This window comes from Rhinatrema bivittatum, chromosome 12 (assembly GCF_901001135.1).
Source record: "Rhinatrema bivittatum chromosome 12, aRhiBiv1.1, whole genome shotgun sequence".
NCBI classification, from domain to species: domain Eukaryota; kingdom Metazoa; phylum Chordata; class Amphibia; order Gymnophiona; family Rhinatrematidae; genus Rhinatrema; species Rhinatrema bivittatum.
Genome location: NC_042626.1, coordinates 20,908,328 through 20,930,588, shown reverse-complemented (window position 1 = coordinate 20,930,588; position 22,261 = coordinate 20,908,328). Strand labels below are relative to the sequence as shown.

General features: G+C 45.4%; 1 protein-coding gene across 1 annotated transcript in view; it reads right to left on the bottom strand.

The window, feature by feature from the left end:
* The window catches only part of ARHGEF12 (Rho guanine nucleotide exchange factor 12), a 163,791-nt gene that overhangs the window by 61,670 nt on the left and 79,860 nt on the right, over positions 1-22,261 (bottom strand). Inside the window, 6 exon segments of the mRNA XM_029572270.1 lie at positions 2,969-3,074; positions 3,432-3,546; positions 12,096-12,128; positions 18,041-18,178; positions 18,739-18,844; positions 21,367-21,409. Coding sequence (XP_029428130.1) covers positions 2,969-3,074; positions 3,432-3,546; positions 12,096-12,128; positions 18,041-18,178; positions 18,739-18,844; positions 21,367-21,409 — 541 coding nt within the window.

The window sequence follows — 22,261 nt, the reverse complement described above, 5'->3', positions numbered from 1 at the left end:
TGGTCCAGTAAATGGAACAAGCATTGCATGAACCAGGACTCTTCTGTCCACAGACAGGATTATTCCTAAACTGAGGAAGTACAGCTTGCAAGCTACCGCAACCAACGAGCAGCACCTCTGTTACGGGGTCCCGCGCCCCCCAACTCCCTCAGCCATGGATATGGAGAGAGGTTGAAAGGCAATACTTGCCATTTAGATGGACTAGAACTTCCTCACTGAGGTAGGGTCCCCACAATGAGAATGACTGGCAATAGTGGTCCTCCATGAAAAATGCCCATTGAGCTCAGCAGGTATCAAAGGTGACTCCTGGACAGGAAAAACCCCTAATCTTCACTGGGGAGCTACTCCGAAGAGGAGGCTCCTGGTATGGCGGGGAGACCAAATCTGGAATGGCTCCCTCACAAAATAGATCTGCTGTGCCTTAGAACAATCTAAGGAGAGCACTACCGTCCGACTGGCTTTTGGATCCTGCGAGGAACAGAGAGCAACTGCTAGTCAGAAGCAGTGACATCCCTTTTCCAGGATATGGAAAATGAGGGCCATCCACTGTAGGGGAGGACAACCAGGTGTCCGGGGAGAATCATAAGAATTGCTCTGGAAACTCAGTCATATCTCCCCCTCCTGAAGGAACAGGAAAGCAACTGGAATTGGGGGCCTCCTGATCCCAAAAAAACCTTCCAACTCTCCAAATGAAAGTTTGCTTACAGGTATTGCAGCCACCCTCAGATGGGGTAGGCCACCAGGGAACTCAACAGAGTGACCCCCAGCAAAAATTGTCCAATGACTGTCCTGGCCTACAAGGAGATGCACACATTCAAAAGAATCTAGGCTCCAGTTCGGCGATAAACCTGCAAGGGACGGAGCCCAGGAGCTTCCCCCACAAAGGGGATTTCTAACAAGTGAGCGGTTGAAAGACAGTCCTCTTTTGAGGATAGGAAAGACTCCCAACACTATCACTCCTGCTATCCAGTCCCACATGGGGGACCAGGAGCACAGTCTTAGGTCAGTCCTGTGGCCGAGGTGCATAATCTATTGTGTTTGCCACAAGGGAAACACACACACACCTATACAGTAGAGGGCAACTGGAAGAATAGTTCCCTCTGTAAAAGCACGCTGACCAGTACTCATACAGTGGTATCCCATCCTATGGATGGCGGCCCACCTACGAACCCATTCGCAGTGCTTGAGAGTAGAATCCCACAGCACAGCAAGGACAGAGCACCACCTGCTAGAGTCAGTGGCTGTGCGCTGTCAAAAAGCAGTCACAGAGTGTGTGATGGTGTCTCTCTCACCAGTGCTCCCTAGCACCTTAAGGTGCAGAAGAGACGAGGAACTTAGTATCTTGACGAGACGATGGCAGAACCCTGGCATGGCTGCAAACTGCACCGACAGAGAATGCCGTCTGCCAGTGCCCGAGGCCTTTGGAGTAGATGACCCCTGCCATACCCGACCGCACATGCTGCGCTCCACTATCACGCTAACTCCCAATGGAGTGAATCGGAACATTGTGATAATGGCATCCCAATTCCACTGGGGCTCGGATTATGGCATGGTATTGGGTGACGTTCTGTGGCATTACTCCCATGGTACTCCAATACCTGATAATGCTCCAAGAAGCTGAACACAGCCTTTGAAATGGCGATGGGAATGGCACACTGCCATTCCTTCATGGAACGGCAGCAGTAAAGTCCATGGCGACCACTGGTGCCCCTGGTGCTCTGCAGTGGTGTCCTGCAGCATCTGGTGCCCACCATCTGGGGCCCATAGCATTCTCACCCTCACCAACAATGGAGCGCATCAATGGCACCAAACGATGCTGTACCCAGGGCCTTTGATGGCGCTTGACCATGTCTTGACAGTTTGATGGTATATAGCACCATCCCCAGTGCCACAGGAGAGCAAAGCTAAATACTGTGACACACATGGTTAATGTGACCACATGGCTGAACAAGGGGGGGGAGGGAAAGAGAGTGAGGGACGCTGCCTAAGGGCAGGGTGATAAGCACAGCTGCACATGCTCGGTAGGGCAAGTTCTAGAATCTTTGAGATCAAAGTTCCAGACCGGGCTCCATCCAATGATGTCACCCATGTATAAGGACTACCATCCTGCTTGTCCTCTGAGAAAAGTAAGCATCTAACTTAGTTATGCAGTAGGGAAGAAAGCCTTTACACGTATGCATGTAAACGTACATGCAGAAAGTTACACTTTATTAGGAGCAGTGTAACTTCCTGTGCATGTGTGCGCGAACTGCACAACACAGGAATTTTCAAGGTGGATTCTGCTTTAGCCATATACCTGCTATTGGAAATTACCCCCTCAATGATATGTATGTAATGCTTATTGTTTTGTTTATTATATTTATGCATTTATTGATCTGTTACATATTTAGGGGCAATTTTTAAAGGGATTCTCTATGACTAAACAAATGTTTACCTGCCTCAGGTCTTCCATGGGGAAAAGAGGCAGTGCTGACAGCGGGACTAGGGTGGGCAGACATATACTTGCCACGTGAGCCAAAGTGAAATTACATTACACTACATTTTCTGGAAAGGATTAACTTAGCTGTGCCTGAAGTCATGAAGGAGCTAAAATTGTGTGCATCGTCGTCTTTAAAGGAAAGCACTATCCAGAGTGGTGTGTAAAACTAATATAAATGGAATGGATAGAGATAAACCAACTTTCTCAATTTCTGCGATCTAATAACAGCATAAAGTCAACATGATGCCCTTGAAGATATGAAGAGTTCCTCAGCTTTGCCTTAAGCTTATGAAAAACCACTCCACATGTAAGAGGTGCCTCCTTTCAACCTCAAACACAATGGGCAGGCTGCAAGAATCCTTTGATTGCTAATGCTTGCCACTGTAAACTACTACCAAGACAACTTGCAGGCTCCTAAATTAGAGCTCAGCTTCCACTGCTTTCCCTTGAGATTGTCGGAGCAGCAGGACATGGAGTAAGTGAGCATACTTGCACTGCTGTCATGGCGGCTTGGTCTCCTAGGAGGCCCCAGGATATTGGGAAAGACTCGTCTTTTCACCTTCTCATCGCCATCTTTCTCTTTCTTAATACTTTGCTGCAATCCAAACAGAAAGCACGGTGAGTTTTCCTGCCTGCTCTTCTGCTGTTTTACTCACTTTTCTTGTAACACACCTCAACAATTTTAAGCAGAAGCACCTTCTGACCAAAGGAGAGAAGCAGAGATATAAATTGGACCAGCACTATATCACGGAGAAGGCTGCAGTGCTGGAAAGAGGGATGGAAATGGTTCTGTGTATCATCACATGTACGATGTTCTCACCAGGAAGATGGGCAGAAATGTGTACAAGCAGTTTGAGAACAATAAAAGCACTCTAAAGGGCAAACCTGGGCAGTGGAGAACACAAGAAGAGAATAGCCAGAGAGGAGACCAACTGACATATTGCTAGGTTACCTTGATCTTGGGTAGGAACCCAATCCGGCCACGCTTCTGCTCCAGGTTACGTGGTTCCTTCACTTTTACACCCAGATGTTTCATGTAGGTCAAGATCACATACTGCATTGTTGAGCTGTGTGGCATGAGAATCAAAACTTGAGTGAGGAAACAGGTATAGGGCCTAAGCAAAAAGTCACTCCTATAAATTAAGATCTCACATACAGTATCAAGCCAATGACTTCCCAAAGGGAACAAAAGTGGCAGTACCAGTTAGGGTGGATAAGACGTGCTGTCACTAACACTGCATGCTGAAAGATTTATTTTTATTTTTTAATCATTTATAGTATAATAAAAGCTTTTATTATCCTACTGCGGGTAGGATTTGAGGTTTGTCAGTGAGGGAGGAACCAAAAGTCCTTGAAAAACAGAAAATTGAAACATTGTACCTGGTACTAAAGTCATGTCTTCCCTCTTAATAACGTACCCAATTGGGTCAATTTTCACATAATGCTGAGTACCTAACTAATCCCGGGATTAATCATTCCACTATAAATATAGCGGAATGATGGCCCACGAGAAAAAAAGGGGCAGGGGAGCGAAAGTATGCAGCCGGCCGCATCGCAGCAGTGCATTTGCCTGCCACGATTGCAGCCGGGCCTCACACTTTCACCCCCATAGAGCCATGGGACAAGGTTATTTCCTGCAGTACTGCCGGCAATAATATGGAAAACATTATCGCCTGCAGTGCTGCAGGGCCATAACCCCATCCACACTCCTCCTCTTCACCTGATTTAAACTGTACTGCCGCAATGCGGCCAGGATCGCATGCAATAAGGCCCTAACGCACGCGATAAAAGCAAATTATTCCTTATCTGCTAATTTTCGTTCCTGTAGTACCACGGATCAGTCCAGACCGTGGGTTATGTCCCCCTTCCAGCAAATGGAGTCAGAGCAAAAACTGAAAGGGCACCCTATCATAAGCTGGAGTGCCCTCTGCGTCTCTTCAGTATTAAGCATATCAAAACAAGAAACAACAATTGGATGGATCAAGTCAAAACTAAATTGCAAACATGTATGGAAATATCAATCCTTTACAATCTGTACTGAATTAGATTAAATGAGTATTGGAGCTGCGAGACACTCCCAATCCCAGAAAATCCTTAGGGAGGGCATATGGGCTGATCCGTGGTACTACAGGAACGAAAATTAGCAGGTAAGGAATAATTTTCTTTTCCCTGTCTGTACCCGGATCAGTCCAGACTGTGGGATATACCAAAGCTTCCCTACGTAGGGTGGGTCCCGGATATCCCAGCTCGAATTACCTGAGCACCAAAGGAGCCAAAGACCGGTGTTTGTAGATTCAACCGGTAGTGGCGCGCAAAAGTGTGCAAAGATTTCCAAATAGCCGCTTGACATATCTCCTGTGCGGAGACTGCTCGGCTCTCTGCCCAGGAAGCCGCTTGTGCACGGAGTGAATGAGCCCTGATGCCTTCTGGAGGAGATCGCCAGCTCCAATATACGCTGACGAGATTGCTTCCTTTAGCCAGCGAGCAATGGTGGTCTTAGAAGCCTTGTGTCCTCTTTTGGGACCGCCTCACAAGACAAACAGATGGTCCGATAAAACGGAAGTCATTAGTAATCTCCAGATATCGAATAAGTACATGCTTGACATCCAGTCGCCGAAGTTCCCTGGAATCATCGTCAGAGAAAGATGGTAGCTCCACCGACTGATTCAAATGGAAGGCGGAGACGACCTTTGGTAGGAAGGATGGCACTGTGGTCAAGAAACTCTGGCGTCTGTGAAACGGAGGTAGGGCTCTCGACATGACAATGCTTGGATTTCCGAGATCCTGCGGGCAGAACAAATAGACCCCAGGAATACGTCCTTGAGTGTGAGATCCTTGAGGGAAGCTCTTTTCAGAGGTTTGAAAGGTGGGCCGCCCAGAATCCAAAGTACCAGATTTAGGCTCCAAGAGGGGGACACTGAATGGACCAGTGGCTTCATGTACTTCACCCCCTTCAAAAATCAGACTGTGTCAGGATGTGAAGAAAGAGGAGCTCCCTCCAGGCAAGGGACCAGAGAATCCAGCACCGCCACTTGAACCCTCAGGGAATTGTAGGCCAGCCCTTTTTCCAAGCCTCACTGCAAAAAGGAAAGTATCTGCGGTACTGACGCGTGACGTGGAAGCACATGCATGGATTCACACCAGGCCTCAAAAATCTTCCAGACCCGGACATATGATATGGAAGTGGAAGTCTTGAGCCTTGAGGAGGGTGGAAATAACATCCTCCGGGTAATCTCTTCTCCTCAGCCTGCGCCTTTCAAAAGCCAGGCCGCAAGACAGAAGTGATCTGCCCGGTCAAAAAATACTGGACCCTGGCGTAGGAGGTTCGGCAGATGACAGAGATGAAGAGGGCCGTCCACTGCTAGATTGACCAGGTCTGCAAACCACGGCCTTCGAGGCCATTCTGGTGCTATTAAAATCACCGACCCTTGATGAATTTCTATCCTCCAAAGCACTTTTCTGACCAGGGGCCATGGCGGAAACATGTAGAGCAGGAGTCTTCGAGGCCACGGGAGTACCAGAGCATCCACGCCTTCTGCGCCGTGCTCCCTCCTGTGACTGAAGAAGTGTGGAGCTTTTGCATTCTTTTGAGTGGCCATTAGGTCCAGGTGGGGGACTCCCCACCTGCCAAAGACAAGTGACACTGCTTCCTCGGAGAGTTCCCACTCCCCCGGATCTTATATGTTGGTGGCTCAAGAAATCCACCTGGACATTGTCCACCCCAGCTATGTGCGACACCAGACAGGAGAGGTGGAGCTCCTCCCACTCCATCAGCTTGTCCGTCTCTAGAGAGACATACCGGCTCCTCATTTCTCCTTGTCGATTGACATACGCTACTTTGGTTGCGTTGTCGGAGAATATACGGACGGCTCTGCCCTGGACCAGGGGGAGAAGACGCTTCAGCGCTAGCCGAACCGCCCTGGTCTCCAGACGATTGATTGGCCATGCAGCCTGTAAAGTCAACCATCACCCCTGCGTCGACTGCATCCTGCACACTGCCCCCCAACCGGAGAGGCTGGCATCCGTGGTAATGATTACCCACTGGGGGGATCTCTAACTCCCCCCCCCCAATAACAAGTGATCCAGGCTGAGCCACCAGGTGAGGCTGTCCTTGGCAGCCTCCGGCAGCGGCAGGGGTACCTGAAAATCCTGAGATACCGGCTTCTAGCATATGCGTAAAGGCCCAAGGAACCACATTTATAGTTGAAGCCATAGAACCGAGAACCTGAAGGTAGTCACAAGCTGTGGGGGGTGAGAGGCAACGAAAGCACTGCACTTGAATGAGAAGGGACTGAGCTCATTCCTGACGGAGGAAGACCTTGCCCACGTTGGTGTCTAAGCACACCCCCAGAAAGTCAAGCGTCTGCGAGGGGGTAAGACTGCTCTTGGCAAAATTGACAACCCACCCAAGAGAGTGGAGAAGGTGCAAGACCCTGCTGACCGATTGTTGGCACAGGGCCCAGGACTTCGCTCGGATGAGTCAGTCGTCCAGGTAGGGGTGAACTGAGAATCCCCTCTCTCTGCAGGGCCGCTGCTACCACAACCATTATCTTGGTGAAGGTGCGGGGGGGGGCGGTCGCCAGGCTGAAGGGCAGGGTCTGAAACTGAAAATGCTGACTGTGGATCTTGAAACGAAGGAAGCGTTGATGATCCTTTAGGATGGGGATGTGAAGGTAAGCCTCCATCAAGTCCAAGGAGGCTAACAATTTCCCCTCGGTGCACCACCGCTATTACGGAGCGCAAGGTTTCCATCCTGAAGCGTGGTATCTTGAGAGCCCTGTTGACCATCTTGAGATCCAGTATCGGGTGGAAAGAACCTTCGTTCTTGGGAACTATGAAATAGATGGAATAATGGCCTAACCCTTATTCTGTTGCGGGCACTGGGCAAATAGCCCCTAAGTTCAGAAGTTGGTCGAGCGTCTGACGCACTATGCCTTGCTTCTTCAGTGGACAGCAGGGAGAGAAGATAAACCTGTCTCTTAGGGGGTCGAGCAAATTCTAAAGCGTAGCCATTCCTTAGCATATCCAGGACCCATTGGTCTGAGGTAACCTTGAACCACTCCTCGTAGTAGAGAGACAGACATCCTCCTATCCTGGGAGTTGAAGAGTGGGCCGGCAAGACTTCATTGGGAAGATTTGGAAGTTGCCCCCTGAGAGAGGGCATCATAAGCTGGTCTTCGCCCACGAAAGGAATGAGACCAGGATTGTGATCGTGAGGAGGGTGGCCTCTGAGTCATGGGCCTTGACTGCCGGAAACGGCTGCGAGTGGAGCTGAATGTTCTGGCACCCCAAGAACGATCCTCTGGCATGTATGTACCTTATGTACCTTATTCTCCCGGAGTGATTTAATCATCTGGTCCAGCTCTTCCCCAAACAGCAATTTTCCTTTGAAGGACAGGGAACCCAATTGGGATTTGGAAGAAGTATCCACCGACCAGTTGCTTAGCCAGAGGAGACGCCTAGCCGATAATGCTGAAACCATGGACTTGGCCAGCACCTGGAGAAGATCATACAGCGCGTCCGCCCCATAAGCTATTACAGCTTCCAGGTGTTCCGCCTGCTGTGCTTCGTTCGGTGGTAGCTCTTGAGCACTCAGGAGCTGTTGGACTCATCTGAGACCCTGCTCTCTGCATGAGGGAACTACAAACTGCTGCTCTGACGCCCAAGGCAGAGACCTCAAAGACTCTCTTCAGGTAAACTTCCAGCTTTCGGTCTTGTATGTCTCGCAAGGCGGCGCCCCCAGTCACCGAAATGGTTGTCCTCTTCGAGACTGCAGACACTGACGCATCCACCTTCGGAACCTTGAGAAGATCTAGGAACTCTTCCAGGAGTGGGTACAGCTTGTTCATTGCTCTGCCTACCCTCAAAGATGCCTCCGGAGCCTCCCACTCTCGGGATAGCAATTCAAGGAGCATAGGATGAAAAGGAAAAGTCTTGGCTGGAGGTCGAAAATCTGTCAGAACGGGGTCCCCCCTCTTATCAGCCTTTTTGGGACCCGGGGTTTCTGGTGATGGCTCAATATCCAATTCAGCCAAGACATGCGGAATAAGCGGGTCCAATTCATTCCTCTGAAACAGACGCAAGACTCGGGGGTCATCACCATCCACTTGCGTATAAGGGACCGGATCATCCAGATCTGAATCAGCGACAGGGTCCTGAAGAGGGGGTGAATCCAGGGCAACGGGATGGGGAACCACCCGAACATGGGAGGGCCCTTGAGAACCCCCTGGCACTGGAGGCCCCTGTGGAAGTCCTGCTCCTGTGGACCCCTGTACCTGGGGCATCCAGGGTATCTCCTAATCTCAGCATCTTGGGTGGCGGAGGAGCAAATCCTGGCTCAGTCTGGCCAGATAAGCATTATGCATTAGGAGGATAAACTCAGCCGAAAACGGCTCAGGAGGAGGACCAGAGGGAGGCACGGAAGAAGGAATCGTAAGGGGATCCTCCGATGGTGGCTCAGCATCTGGGAGGTGGGCCAGAGTGAGAATCGGCGGGGAGGGAGAACGGTCAGGATCTGCAGCACCATCTGGGATTGGGGCCGACCTCCCTGCAGGCAGGCGTGCTTGACCGCGCGAGGGAAAGCGTGCCGCTGGCAGGGGCAGATTGGCCCATCGGGGGATCGAGCATCCCCCGGTGGGCCAATTGCTCCAGTCACGTGGTCTGCCATGCGCAGCCGTGACAGAGCCGCGCTCGGCAGACCACGTGACGTGTCTTGGGTCGGCCTGGGCGGCGAATACCCGGGCCGGACCGACATCGTGAGTCCGCTGCTGGTCTCGAGGGCCCTTCGCCACCGGGGAGGCACCTCACACAGAGCCCTTACCGGGAGAGCCGCAACCCGGGCTCTCCACAGGCACTACATCGCATCAGCCGCGGCATTGGGGGGGGGGGGGGGAAGACTGTCGGTAAGTAAAAATCACCCCCGAAGGCTGCTAGTAGCAGCCAAAATGCAAATTCAAGACTGTTTAGGAAGGCACAGACCCGATCAAGGTTTCCTATTTTAAACTCTGTCTTTTAAAAAAAAAAATAAAATAAAACTGAGGAATGCTGTGTCTCTGTCAGTGCTGCCCCGAGGAAATCGGCATCTCGGAGTAGCGGGTTGTGCAAGCAGAGGGAGAGGATGGACCACCAACATGCACCCCTAATCAGGCAGCTAAAAAGTTAAACCTGTAAGGAAAAAACATAGAAACTTACCCCAAAACAAAATAAATTAGAAACTGGTAGGCTTAGCAGCACTAACAGTTCAGTCTGCAAGCTGCAGCTTTACTGGATACTGAGGAGAAAATTAAGCGAAACATTATCTCCTTCTCTTTCTTTTTTTTTTTTTTTTTACTTTTAAGTTTGATCCATCCAAAAGGAGAAGAAAGTATTAAGGAAAAGTCTAACTATCCTCTCGAAATAAAATGGGGAACCGCAGGTGCAACCCTCATCTGCTGGAATCAGAGAAAATACTGAAGGGACGCAGAGGGCGCACCAGCTTATGAAAGGGTGCCCTTTCAGTTATTGCTCTGACTCCATCTGCTGGAAGGGGGACATAACCCACAATCTGGACTAATCTGGTTACGTGCAGGGAACGGCACATCGCACTTTAAAGAATGACCCTGTTAGCTGGCAAATTTTGGTCCATTTTTAATCAGATCTCATCCGAAATTCAGTCACCTAAAATGCAGCCAGCTAGACTAGAGTGCTCAGATTTTGGTTATCTAATTTACTTTTCATTTCTCTCTTCCTCCCAGCCCCAAAGTTCAGTCTTTAATAACATAGCTCCCTCTTCCAGAGACGCGATCCTCTCACTCCCACCTCTCCCAAAATACAATCAGTAACAACATAACTCCATGGAGATCAGTTGCCCTTCCTTCCTGCTCCCATTTCCTTTTGGTAAGCAGGAGGAGGATGCTTACCTCCTCCAGCACAAATGACACTCCAGAGTGGGGGAGGCAGAAGGGCAGCATGGCTCCGGGTGCTTCAGGGTAGAGGGTTGTCAGCAGACTTTGGGGGGCAGGAGGATGGATAGCACCGGTTCCAGGGTAGGCGAAAGGGGATGATCACCTCGTCCTGAGGCTCAGACGAAAGCAGCCTAGATTTAAGTTTGCTTCTGGAGTCCTAACTTCTTTTCTCAACTAAATCTGTTTCCAGGACTACCCCATTTCTAGGGCTAAATTTAGCCACCTAGTGAAACTAGACATTAAATTTAGTTGTTCACCCCTCTGTATCGCTCCATGGTGAGACCGCACCTTGAATACTGTGTACAGTTCTGGTCGCCGCATCTCAAAAAAGATATAATTGCGATTGAGAAGATACAGAGAAGGGCGACCAAAATAATAAAGGGGATGGAACAGCTCCCCTATGAGGAAAGACTAAAGAGGATAGGACTGTTCAGATTGGAGAAGAGACGGCTGAGGGGGGATATGATAGAGGTCTTTAAAATTATGAGAGGTCTAGAACAGGTAGATGTGAATCGGTTGTTTACTCTTTCAGATAATAGAAAGACTAGGAATTTGTTGCCAGAGGATGTGGTTAGTGCAGTTAGTATAGCTGTGTTTAAAAAAGGATTGGATAAGTTCTTGGAGGAGAAGTCCATTACCTGCTATTAAGTTCACTTAGAGAATAGCCACTGCCATTAGCAATGGTAACATGGAATAGACTTAATTTTTGGGTACTTGCCAGGTTCTTATGGCCTGGATTGGCCACTGTTGGAAACAGGATGCAGGGCTTGATGGACCCTTGGTCTGACCCAGTATGGCATTTTCTTATGTTCTTATATAATAGAGGTCTTTAAGATCATGAGAGTTCTTGAACGAGTAGATGTGAATTGGTTATTTACACTTTCGGATAATAGAAGGACTAGGGGGCATTCCATGAAGTTAACAAGTAGTACATTTAAGACTAATCAGAGAAAATTCTTTTTCACTCAACACACAATTAAGCTCTGGAATTTGTTGCCAGAGGATGTGGTGTTAGTGCAGTTAAGTGTAGCTAGGGGTCAAAAAAGGTTTGGATAAGTTCTTGGAGAAGTCCATTAACTGCTATTAATCAAGTTGACTTAGGGACTAGCCACTGCTATTAATTGCATCAGTAGCATGGGATCTTCTTGGTGTTTGGGTAATTGCCAGGTGGTTGTGGCCTGGTTTGGTCTCTTTTGGAAACAGGATGCTGGGCTTGATGGACTCTTGGTCTGACCCAGCATGGCAATTTCTTATGTTCTTATATTTTCAAAGACTGATCTAGCCAGCCAAATCCTTAACTAGCTGGCTAGATCTCTTTAACAATTTGCCCCATAAACAATTACTGTTTGGGGTACCGATATGCAAACATTAGGGAAAAAGCACAGGTCACCTTCTATGGCCAAGTCCAAAAGCAAAGCACATTCAAGCAGCATTGTTTCAATTATCAAGAAGGCAGCTACCCCGTAAAAATGTTGCTGGCTGTCATTTTGTTAAGAGTTCGATAGTTGCTCGGTTTTGATTGTAAATATTACTACTCTTAACATAAAGCTTGAGGGGTAACCAATTGGGAGCAGCAGTTATTACCATAAGAAACTTGTTGGGCAGACTGGATGGACCATTCTACCATCATTACTATGTTAGGAGGAATCTATTCCTAGTAAAACATTATTTACCTTTTCTCCTCCTCTAGTGGCTGAGATGTCATCCTAAAAAGAAAGCATGCCAAAGTCAGAACCAAGCTTTGCACAGATAACATGCATTTCATAATGCTATGTTATTTTGACATCACCCTTCAATAAAACAGTAATTTTTATTTTAAAGATTTTCTAAAAATGAGTTGCACTACAGCCTATATACCCAGATAAAACTGGTCCAAATTGCCATTACCTCAATATTAAAAAAACAAAACAAAACCCAAGATATTTTTTCCATGTAAAAACATTAGGCCCCAAACAATTTCAACTATTAAAACCTGAAGAGAAGCTGTGTGGTAAGCAAGGGGAATTGTTACGCTATACTGCTTTCCTAAGCACAACAGGAGGGGATAGCAGAATCTTCAGGGTACTATGGGATATTGATGCTCCAAAAGGTTCACACTCAGATAGTATTCTAAGAGTTTGTGTTTGAAATTAGCCAGCAAACCCCAAATTATGAAATTTTCCCCTACTCCCCAGCTAAGTTTTGTTCAACAAATCTTTGCTTAGACAAAGGTGACGCAGGGGTGTTTCCCAGGATTTGGTTTCACTTTGCCCAAAGCCACACTGGGCTGGCTAAGTGTCAGGGTAATATTAGGCCCGCTATTTACCTGGACAAAATGAAATCATGCCCCAGGTACGCGCTCCCCCCCATGCAGCCATTTTTGGTCTGGGTAACTTTATCCAGACATAGTCTGGTAAATATTGGCCTCATTGTTATGAAATATTCTTTCATTTTCATGAAAAAGAAGCATTCCTTTATCTTTCTGCTCCACCAATCAAGAACATATGGTTTCTATCCCTCATTCAGCAGTTAGAAACATTTTTCAAATTAAAACTTCAATCCACGCCCCCCCCCCCCCAAAAAAAAAAGATGCACAATATCCAGTGTGTCTGAGATGTCCATCATAATCATTTTATTTCATGAGCAGAGATTTACAACAAGCAATATTTACTGATTTGCCCCAAAATAAACATTTTATTTTTTTTTAAATCAGAAAATGTTTTCTTTTGAAGAGATGGGCACAATTTCTTTTTTCCAGAAGTCCAAAGCCCTCTCAATCCAGTACAAGTTGGTGGATTGCAGTTCAGAAATGATCCAAATGAGGTGATAAATTGGAAACTCCATCCATGAGCCACAAAGGCCTCAACTGGGTTGGTTTCAGCTTTAGGACAGTTTTCAAATACAGATTTACCAGCATAAAACAAACAAACTTGATCATCAGTGCATTACACTGAAGATTCCTGTTGAGAAGAACATATGAGCAATTGTAGAACTGCATTTTGATTTTTTATTGCCACTACCATATTCTTCACTTTAACCCTGAATAGGTTGTCTCCTGCACAAGAAATATCCACCAGCTTTTCATGAACATTGTCCTGAAGTTCAGTATCCTTAGCCATGCTATCTTCTTGCTGATATGGCTGTTGCAGATATTCTTGCTACCCTAACAAAAGAGTCGTATATTGATCTCATCATATGCTTCACACAGTCTTTTGTGTCCATTTTTATCTCGTTAAATGACTCGTTTCTCCTCTGGCAAATTTTGAAGCATGCTGATAGAGGTTATCCAGGTTATTGTATAGGTACTGAACCATCCTAATTTGATGAGCTACATTTCTGGCTTGCAACGCCACTCCTTGAAATGCACATATCCCAATCATATTTTTGATTCTTGGGTCCTTTCCTAGAGAAATTTGTCTTTTTAGCAGTCTTCATTTTTGATTATATAATAATAGAATCATGAAGAATCTGTACTCTTTCACTGCCTGGGCATTTCTGTATTTTATACTCAATGTTAATATTCTTTGCCACGGGCAGTCCGGAGAAAGGCGTTTTCCAGATTTTGTTTTGTATCTTCATCAGAGCATCATGCATTGGCAATGGATTGTACTGTTTTGGAGGTTGGATAAATCTCAGTACACCTTACAAGTCTATTATATCTTCTGTATCCTCTTCTAAACTAAAATCTCCGACATCTTCTGCAAAAATTTGAATTATGTGGAGTTCTCTGGAGGCATTAAAACTTCTAGGCTGTTCCGGCATAGAGTCTGAAAGTAGATCCAGGGAAGATGCATCAAATTCTAAAATGCAGGATTCATGTGAACTGGAAGAATCATCAGATATAGTCTATACATACAAAACAGTTTCAGATTTGTGTTTTCTTCTCTTGTGTTGTCTTCTACTTTTCAGAAATAAGAACATAAGAACATGCCATACTGGGTCGGACCAAGGGTCCATCAAGCCCAGCATCCTGTTTCCAACAGTGGCCAATCCTGCGTTTATGCAAAAGCTATAGGCAGACTTTGTAAACAAATAAGAGGATGACAGCTGGCACTCCTGTAATTTTTCTACATAGAAACATAGAAATGACGGCAGAAGAAGACCAAACGGCCCATCCAGTCTGCTCAGCAAGCTTCACACTTTTTTTTTCTCACTTGTGCTCACTGCACAAGTTGCAATGAGCTTTTCTGTTGTGTGGGTAGCTGCATCGTGTATTTGTTTACAAAGTCTGCCTATAGCTTTTGCACAAAAGCAGGATATTCTTGCATGTTTTCAGGTTAGAAAGTAACTGAGAACCTTATCTCAGGCTTAAGGCTTTTTAGTTGAATTTCTGCAGAAGAGTCTGACGAAGATTGGTTGGTTGGTTGGTGGCGCTCCATTGGTTCGGAGTTGGAACTTCATGTGATTGTGTAGGCCGATGCTTTTAAACTGGTGAATCTTCATACTGATACTTTGGCAATGGCAATTTCCCTGGCGGGACTGCAAATGCCGACCTGGGCTTTTCCTTTCCATCCCATGCTTCAGCAGTTATTAGATGAATCTCTGGAGCTTCTGCGGTCCCCCTAAGGTAGACGCTTCAGTTTCAGCTGTCAAGCGGACCACTATTCCAATCGCAGGTTTGGCAGCTCTCAAGGATCTTCAGGACTGCAAGCTGGAAGTCCTGCTTAAGCGCATCTTTGACGTGTCGGCCCTGGGTATCCGGGTGGCGGTATATAGCAGTTATGTGCTGCGGGCGAGCCTGCGTTGGGTCCAGCAATTGCTGACGTCTCGAGATCTTCCTCTGGGAGAGTCAGAACAGGCGGAACGATTGGAGGCTGCGGTGGCATATGTACTTGTATGACCTGCTCCACACTTCCTCTCGCACCATGTCGTCAGCAGTGTCAGCAAGACGTCTTTTGTGGCTCCGAAACTGGTCAGCGGATGTTTCATCCAAGGCTCAGCTTGGGGCTATTCCGTTTAAAGGATGAGGATTTGGAGCAGTTGATAAAGTCCCTGGGGGAGAACAAAGTTCACAAGTTACTAGAGGACAGACTGAAACCCTCCAGAGGGTTTCCATCCTCTCACTCTCGTTTTTGGGAACAACGGAGGTTTTGGCAGAACAGGCCACAGGCAGCTGAGCAGCGACAACCGTTGGCCAGAGGCCAAGCCTGGACCTTGTCCTTTCAGGGCCGCAGAACCTCCCGGGAGGGTGGTGGTTCTTCCTCTCTCGCCTCCAAGACTACACAATGAGATGGGGCCGGCCCATTCCTCAATCCCTCTGGTTGGGGGTCGCCTGTCCCGGTTTTATGAGGTGTGGGCCAGAATTACTTCCGATCAGTGGGTGCTAAGCATAATAGAACGATGCTATGCTTTGGAATTTGCTTGACCTCTCAGATTTCTACTTAATTTCTCCATGTAGTCCCAAGGTCAAACAGCAGATTGTTAGTCAGACTCTCGAACATCTCCTGGCTCTTGGAGCTGTAAAACCGGTTCCTCCAGAACACCGGAGGAAAGAGAGGTACTCCATTTATTTTGTAGTCCCAAAGAAAGAGGGATCCTTCCGACCAATTTTGGACCTCAAGAGGTAAACAAGTCTCTTAAGGTGCCGCACTTTCGCATGGAGTCTCAACAACAAATGAGTAGTAGTAAGTAATCCATAAGTGAGAAAACCGGCTCTCTGAGGCTTTTTTCTTTGATTGTATTTGATTTCCTTAGATATCACCTTTAATGTGCAGTAACGTAGAGGTCTAACAGGTAATACAATTGGAAAGAATTATTTCCTTATTAAAAATGGATAAACAGATGTTGATTTATCAATGTTATATTGTATTTCAGAGATTGTAATACCATATTTCATGACAAAGTGGATACTTTGTAAAATTATGAAAAACTTAATAAAGAGTAAATAAAAAAAGAAAAAGGCTTTATGCATAAGGAGGACAAAATCTAAAGAAAAAGAATTAGAATCAACATCATCTCCCCCTGAGATATCAGGGTCCTCCTGGAAAAAATCCTGGTCCTGATCAAAAGTATCATCAGGACTGGCAGGGGGAAGGCTCCCCCGCCCCCATAGCTCTTGCCTGAGCTTCAGCAAAGGTGTTTAAGATGGTTGCCGTCCCTGCACTGAGGGGAAACGGGTCAGCCCGAGGCTCCCGGGGAACAGATAGTTTTGGTGCCCCTCAGGGCTTAGCTAATACTACAGACCCAGAAAAAGAGCTGCTTTCCCCTCCAGGAAGGCAGCGGGAGCAAATACCGGCCCTGGAAAGCCGCGCGGACGATTCTCCACATGCCACAAAGATGGCCACGGCATCGTGGAGGGGGAAAAACAGCCCAAAATGTGGCAAAATTAGTCAAAAACACGGCAATTCGCACGGGGAGGGGTCCTGGATTGCAGCCCACCAAAAAAGAAAAATTTTCAAAAATTTCAATTTTTTTTTTCCCTCAAACGCTGAGGATCGCCACGGGGTAAGAGAGGGACCGGACCACTGGTAATCTCTTCCTCAGCTCCTTACCTGGCCGGAGCCCCGTGGGGTTACCAACCCCAGCTCCAATAACCTGCCACCAGAGGGGATGACCCTGCAGGATCTAATACCCCCCTGGGAGGATTGGGCAACACTCCCTGCTGCAGAAGAACTACTTTTTTTTTTTTTAAACTTGCTTGATTCAAAACTTTATAGTTAGTTCACTCTTACTTATTTCAAGGAATAGCCTAAACCCCAGAAACAGGGCAAGACTGCAGGGTTTGCACCACCTCCATCTGCTGGAGACAGAGAAATACTGAAGGGATGCAGGAGGCACACCAGGTTAAGTGAAGGTGCCTTTCAAGTTTCTCTCTGTCTCCATCTGCTGGAAGGGAGGCATAACCCATGGTCTGGACTGATCCGGGTACATACAGGGAACACAATCTATAAAAGACTCTAGTCATCTCCAGGACCAGTACAGCTACTAGAACTCTGCACTGCTGATTCCTACTAATCAATTAATATCCTGTAGCTCTGAACTGTAATTGGCTAACAATTCTGATGACATCACAAAGTTTTATACATCCAGAATTAGACCTTGCCGTGCTCTGACAGTTAAAACTTTCCCATACTGTCTCTTATGCAGTTCCAAGAAAATATGGAATTAGAGACTGTGTGAAATAGAAGGATCTGCCTATATAGTTTAAAGATTATGCCTTATCTTTAGGACAATTCTCCATCACCTTCATGGACTGCAAGCTTCTCTCCATCATTCTGCCTTGATGACATTTAATCTCTGCTTTCATGGAAGAGTGGCATACATATATGCATACACTTGCAGCATGTCACTGGAGCTTACCCCGACACATGCCATGGAACCAATGCACACACATATATGCACTCAAGACAGTCACAGATGACGCATGAATTGATGACCACATGTAAGTCATAGAACCAGTGTCCATGCCTACTTCCCAGAATAGACCCGATGCCTGTGCATGCCCACTTTTGGAATGGAAGCAATGCCTGCCCCCCCCCACACACACACACAAATATACAAAGCACTCTGTGCCCAGCATAGAACTAATACCAATACATATCAGCTTGCTCACTATGCAGAACTGATGACTACATACACCAGCCCATGACATGGAACAGATGCCCCAACACACGCCTGTATTTGGCATGGAGCTCCTTACAGCACTTCCTCTATTTTGCCGACTATGTGCTCAGCACTCAATCGCTCCTTCTCCAGAGTGGTCCGGTCACGAATTCGCTCAGCATCCAGTCTAACTAGTTCACTTTCTGCCAAGGTCAGTCCCATGCTGCGTTTCTGTCTAAAGAGAGGAAGAGATAGCAAGCGAAAGCACAATCAAACCCCCATAACAAGGACATCATCCAAAGACAGGAGTCAGGATTCCCTAGCAAGCAATACATTTCCCCAGTATCATTTCCTACATGAGTTTTGTTATCATTTAGGACCTGATCTGAATGCTGTAATACCATGGGACTTAACTTCTACTACTGAACACAATTCTTCATCCTTGCACCTTTTATTTTTACCTTGTCTTTAGCATGAAATAAAAGCATCGCAAAGTTAAACAGCAACACAAGGCCTCACAGTCCTGAATCTACAAAATATTCAGTTCATAGAACTAGCTTCACATGCAATTATTTCCAACTACCAGCATATATGATTGGAAGAGTAGCTGAACTATCTGTGTAAACCTGGAGTTTCCAGGTCCAAGGCTTAGCCAGATATTGAGTAGAGTCCATGGTACTGCAACAGGTAGGCAACAGGGCTGACCTGAAGAGTCTCTTTCTACTTATTTGCCATCCTATTCTCTGTTTCCATACTGCCCAAGGATTAATGAGTTGCAGGCTGGAGAACTTATACCTGAAATCTTCTAGGTGCCGCTGCACATCTGGATAGACTTTCTCTTGCATAGTGTAGATGTAGTGACGGTGAAGCTCCTCTGGAATCAATTCTGGCCGTCTCTTTTCTGTGGGGATCGTTCAACAAAACACTCAGTATATTCTCTATCAGCTCCAATATACACATCTACAGACAGCACATCCAGGTTCAATATGAAGATTAAGAGATAACACACCTTGTACCTAATTCACTGAGTTTTAGAATGTGGTGGGATGCGATGATGCTGGCCTAGTGGCTCAGCAGTACTATCATGCACAGGGACTGGGTTCAATCCCTAGCTTAGGCCTTACAACTCCTTGGGTCAACTGGGGATACTGCAGAGGTAGCTCCAGGGAGAAGGGACTAGAGGGAGGAGTTGTAGTCATTATGCAATGCTGTCACCTATGTTTGCAGAGTTCTAGGAGGAGTCCTGGTATATGGTGCTCGGCAGAGACTGTTGCTGTAATGACTGGATTAAAAGTAAGTTGAGAGGGATTATTAAAAATAAAAAACAAAAAAAAAAACATTCAGGGAATAATCTCTGAGTAGTTGCAACTGAAGGTTCATGGTGCCAGATCCCAGCCCTGGTTCCGATAGAGCTGAAAATCTAAAGGAACAGGAGGAAACCACCAGATTAAAAAAAAAAAAAAGTGTGCTAACTTCAAAATATAGACCTATAGCCAACTTCAAAATATAGACATACAGCCAAGTTTATGGACCTGCTATCTGAAAATCTTGTCATTTTACTGTTGTGCTCTCATTTACAGTCAGATGTGTCACTTTTTTTATTAGCACAACATAGGTTTCTACAAAATCATCCACTTGTCTTAATTTTAGCAGATGTAGAGTTATTACTAGCAAGTATGCTGCTAATAAGAATGCTGTATGAGTTTTTAGTTTAGTGTAAAAAAAAAAAAAAAGTGTTTAAAAAAAGTTAGCTCCCCAACTAGGTGCCTTTATTTAAATTCATCTTTAATAACAGAGCCAAAGTAACTCATTTCTACTCTAACAAGAAAGTGACTTTGGCAGCTGGAGATGCTGGAAATAGCTCATAGATGGAAATGCTATTTGCAAGACAATGAGCCAAACATTTTTGCATATAGAAACCAGCACACATTTCTAAATCTAGATAGGCTGAATACATCCACCATTCACACACAAATCACAGATTTCAGATCTGGGCTGTTTTGAATCCATGTATAATTAAAAAAAAAAAATTATTTATGCCTTCCCATGAAAGCTTAAGGTGTGTAATCATAAAACAAATACGTAGCGGCATAATATAAAACCGTTGATACAGAATTCTGCCAACATGCAGTGCAAAAAACTGCAAATCATTTATAAAAAATGTATGTGTTATGATTCAACTTTTCAGCAGTGAGATGAGATCAACACTTGCAGTAATAAATTCATACAACAGAGTTGATTGTTTAAATTTTCCTCTCTCAAACTTGCCAACTAATTAACTTTGGGGGTTTTTTTTAGAAAAACGTGTTAATAAATCAATTTTCACCAATATTTTCAGAAATTGTTTGAAGATATTTGCTTATGAAGTAGAATGTACTGAGGGAATATTTATAGTGCGAGTATAAACGCAAAACATTGCCATGTGTTTACACTCACGCTTCACAAGCAAATATTTTAAATGTGCCCGGGGGGGGGGAAGAGAGAGAGAGAGACACACACACACACACAAAATCACAGAGTATCTTTTAAGGGCACGTTTAAAATATTTGCTTGTGAAGCAAATATATATATATATATATATATTTATTTTATTAATCAAAGATATCATCCATGCATGAAATTTTTTGGTGAAAACTGATTTATGAACACATTTTTCTCAAAAATAAGCCAAAGTATAGTTTACGAGAATTTGAGACAATTTAAATGATCAATTCTGTTGATCGCATCTCGCTGTGTAAAAGTTCAATCATAATGCATACATGCTTTATAAATGATTTTATAAATTATTACAAAATCATTTCTAAGACATGTGAATTATTATTGAGAGTTCCACTATTAATTCCACATTCAAGATCCAAGTTTATCTCCCTTGTTCAAAGTAATTGCATTCTTACATGCCTTTCAATGTTATAATGTAAACCGAAGTGATATGTAACTTTGCTACATGAATTTCGGTATATAAAAATGTTAAATAAATAAATAAATAAATAATAATTAATTCAATTTTGTGGTCTCATTTAAATTTAGGCTCATAAAGAGTACAAAAAATAACAAAATACAATATATATTCAAATTTAAAACAAATAGTTTAAGGCTTAGCCAAAAATGTAACACAATTATGAAAATTAATCGCGTCCACGAAAAATTAATACATACCCCCCCAATATATTTGCATAAATACCCTCCAATTCAGGGGTCCTGGTACATGATACTCTTCTAAAGTCTCTCTCTACCCCAGCCCCTATGTATGAAAGCAAGTTTCAGTAACCATCAGTTGTGAAAGCATCACATGTATGAATAGGAAAGGGGCATAAGGCACACATATGCCTGCAGCTGCATTAGACAGCTCTATGTGTACATGAGGGCCAGCATATGAATGGGTCTAGAGAACACTATTCTATATTTGAGGCATTGCGTCCTTACCTAGATCCCCTGCGACATCTTCTGGAACCAAAACCTTCAGGTTCTGCAATTAAAAAAAAAGCAAAACATTGAAAATGAAGCACAGCATTAAATGGACATAGGAAAATTGGTTCTTACCTGCTAATGTTCATTCTTGTAGTACCACAGATCAGTCCAGACTCCTGGGTTTATGCATCCCTGCCAGCAGATAGAGAAAGTTTGACAGACACTGCTTCATAATCCCTGATGCCACCTGCAGTTCCTTAGTATTAACCTGTACCCAAGCACAAAACACTTGTAAAACTTGGAAGACTTTTTTTCAAGAATTTACAACAAGTCTGTATTCCATAACCTTAAAAGTTTGTACCAAAAAGATTACAGCTGAGCAGACGACTCTCCATCTCCATAGATCGGGCGGGTTCTGGACTGATCTGCGATACTACAGGAATGAAAATTAGCAGGTAAAATACAATTTTCCTTTCCCTGTAATTACCTGGATCAGTCCAGACTCCTGGGATGTACCAAAGCTCCCTACTTAGGGTGTGACCTGGAGAGTCCCGCTTGCTAGACACTCTCCCCAAAAGACCAAGACTCCGGATCCCCTACATCTAAATGGTAGTGCCTTGCAAAAGTGTGCAGCAACTTCTAAGTCGCCGCCCTAAAAATTTTCTGTGGTGAAACCAACTGGGCCTCTGCCCACAAACCTTCAGGCACCTGATGGCCTTTGAGAAAGTATGCCGACCCAATAGCCTCCTTAAGCCACCTCGCAATGATAGCTTTGGAAGCCCGGGTACCTTTCTTCGAACCACTCCATAAAATGACCAGATGATCAGATCTCCTAAAATCATTCGTTACCTTGAGATACCTCAGCAAAGTCCTACGGACGTCCAACAGCCTAAGCTCCCACGCATGACGC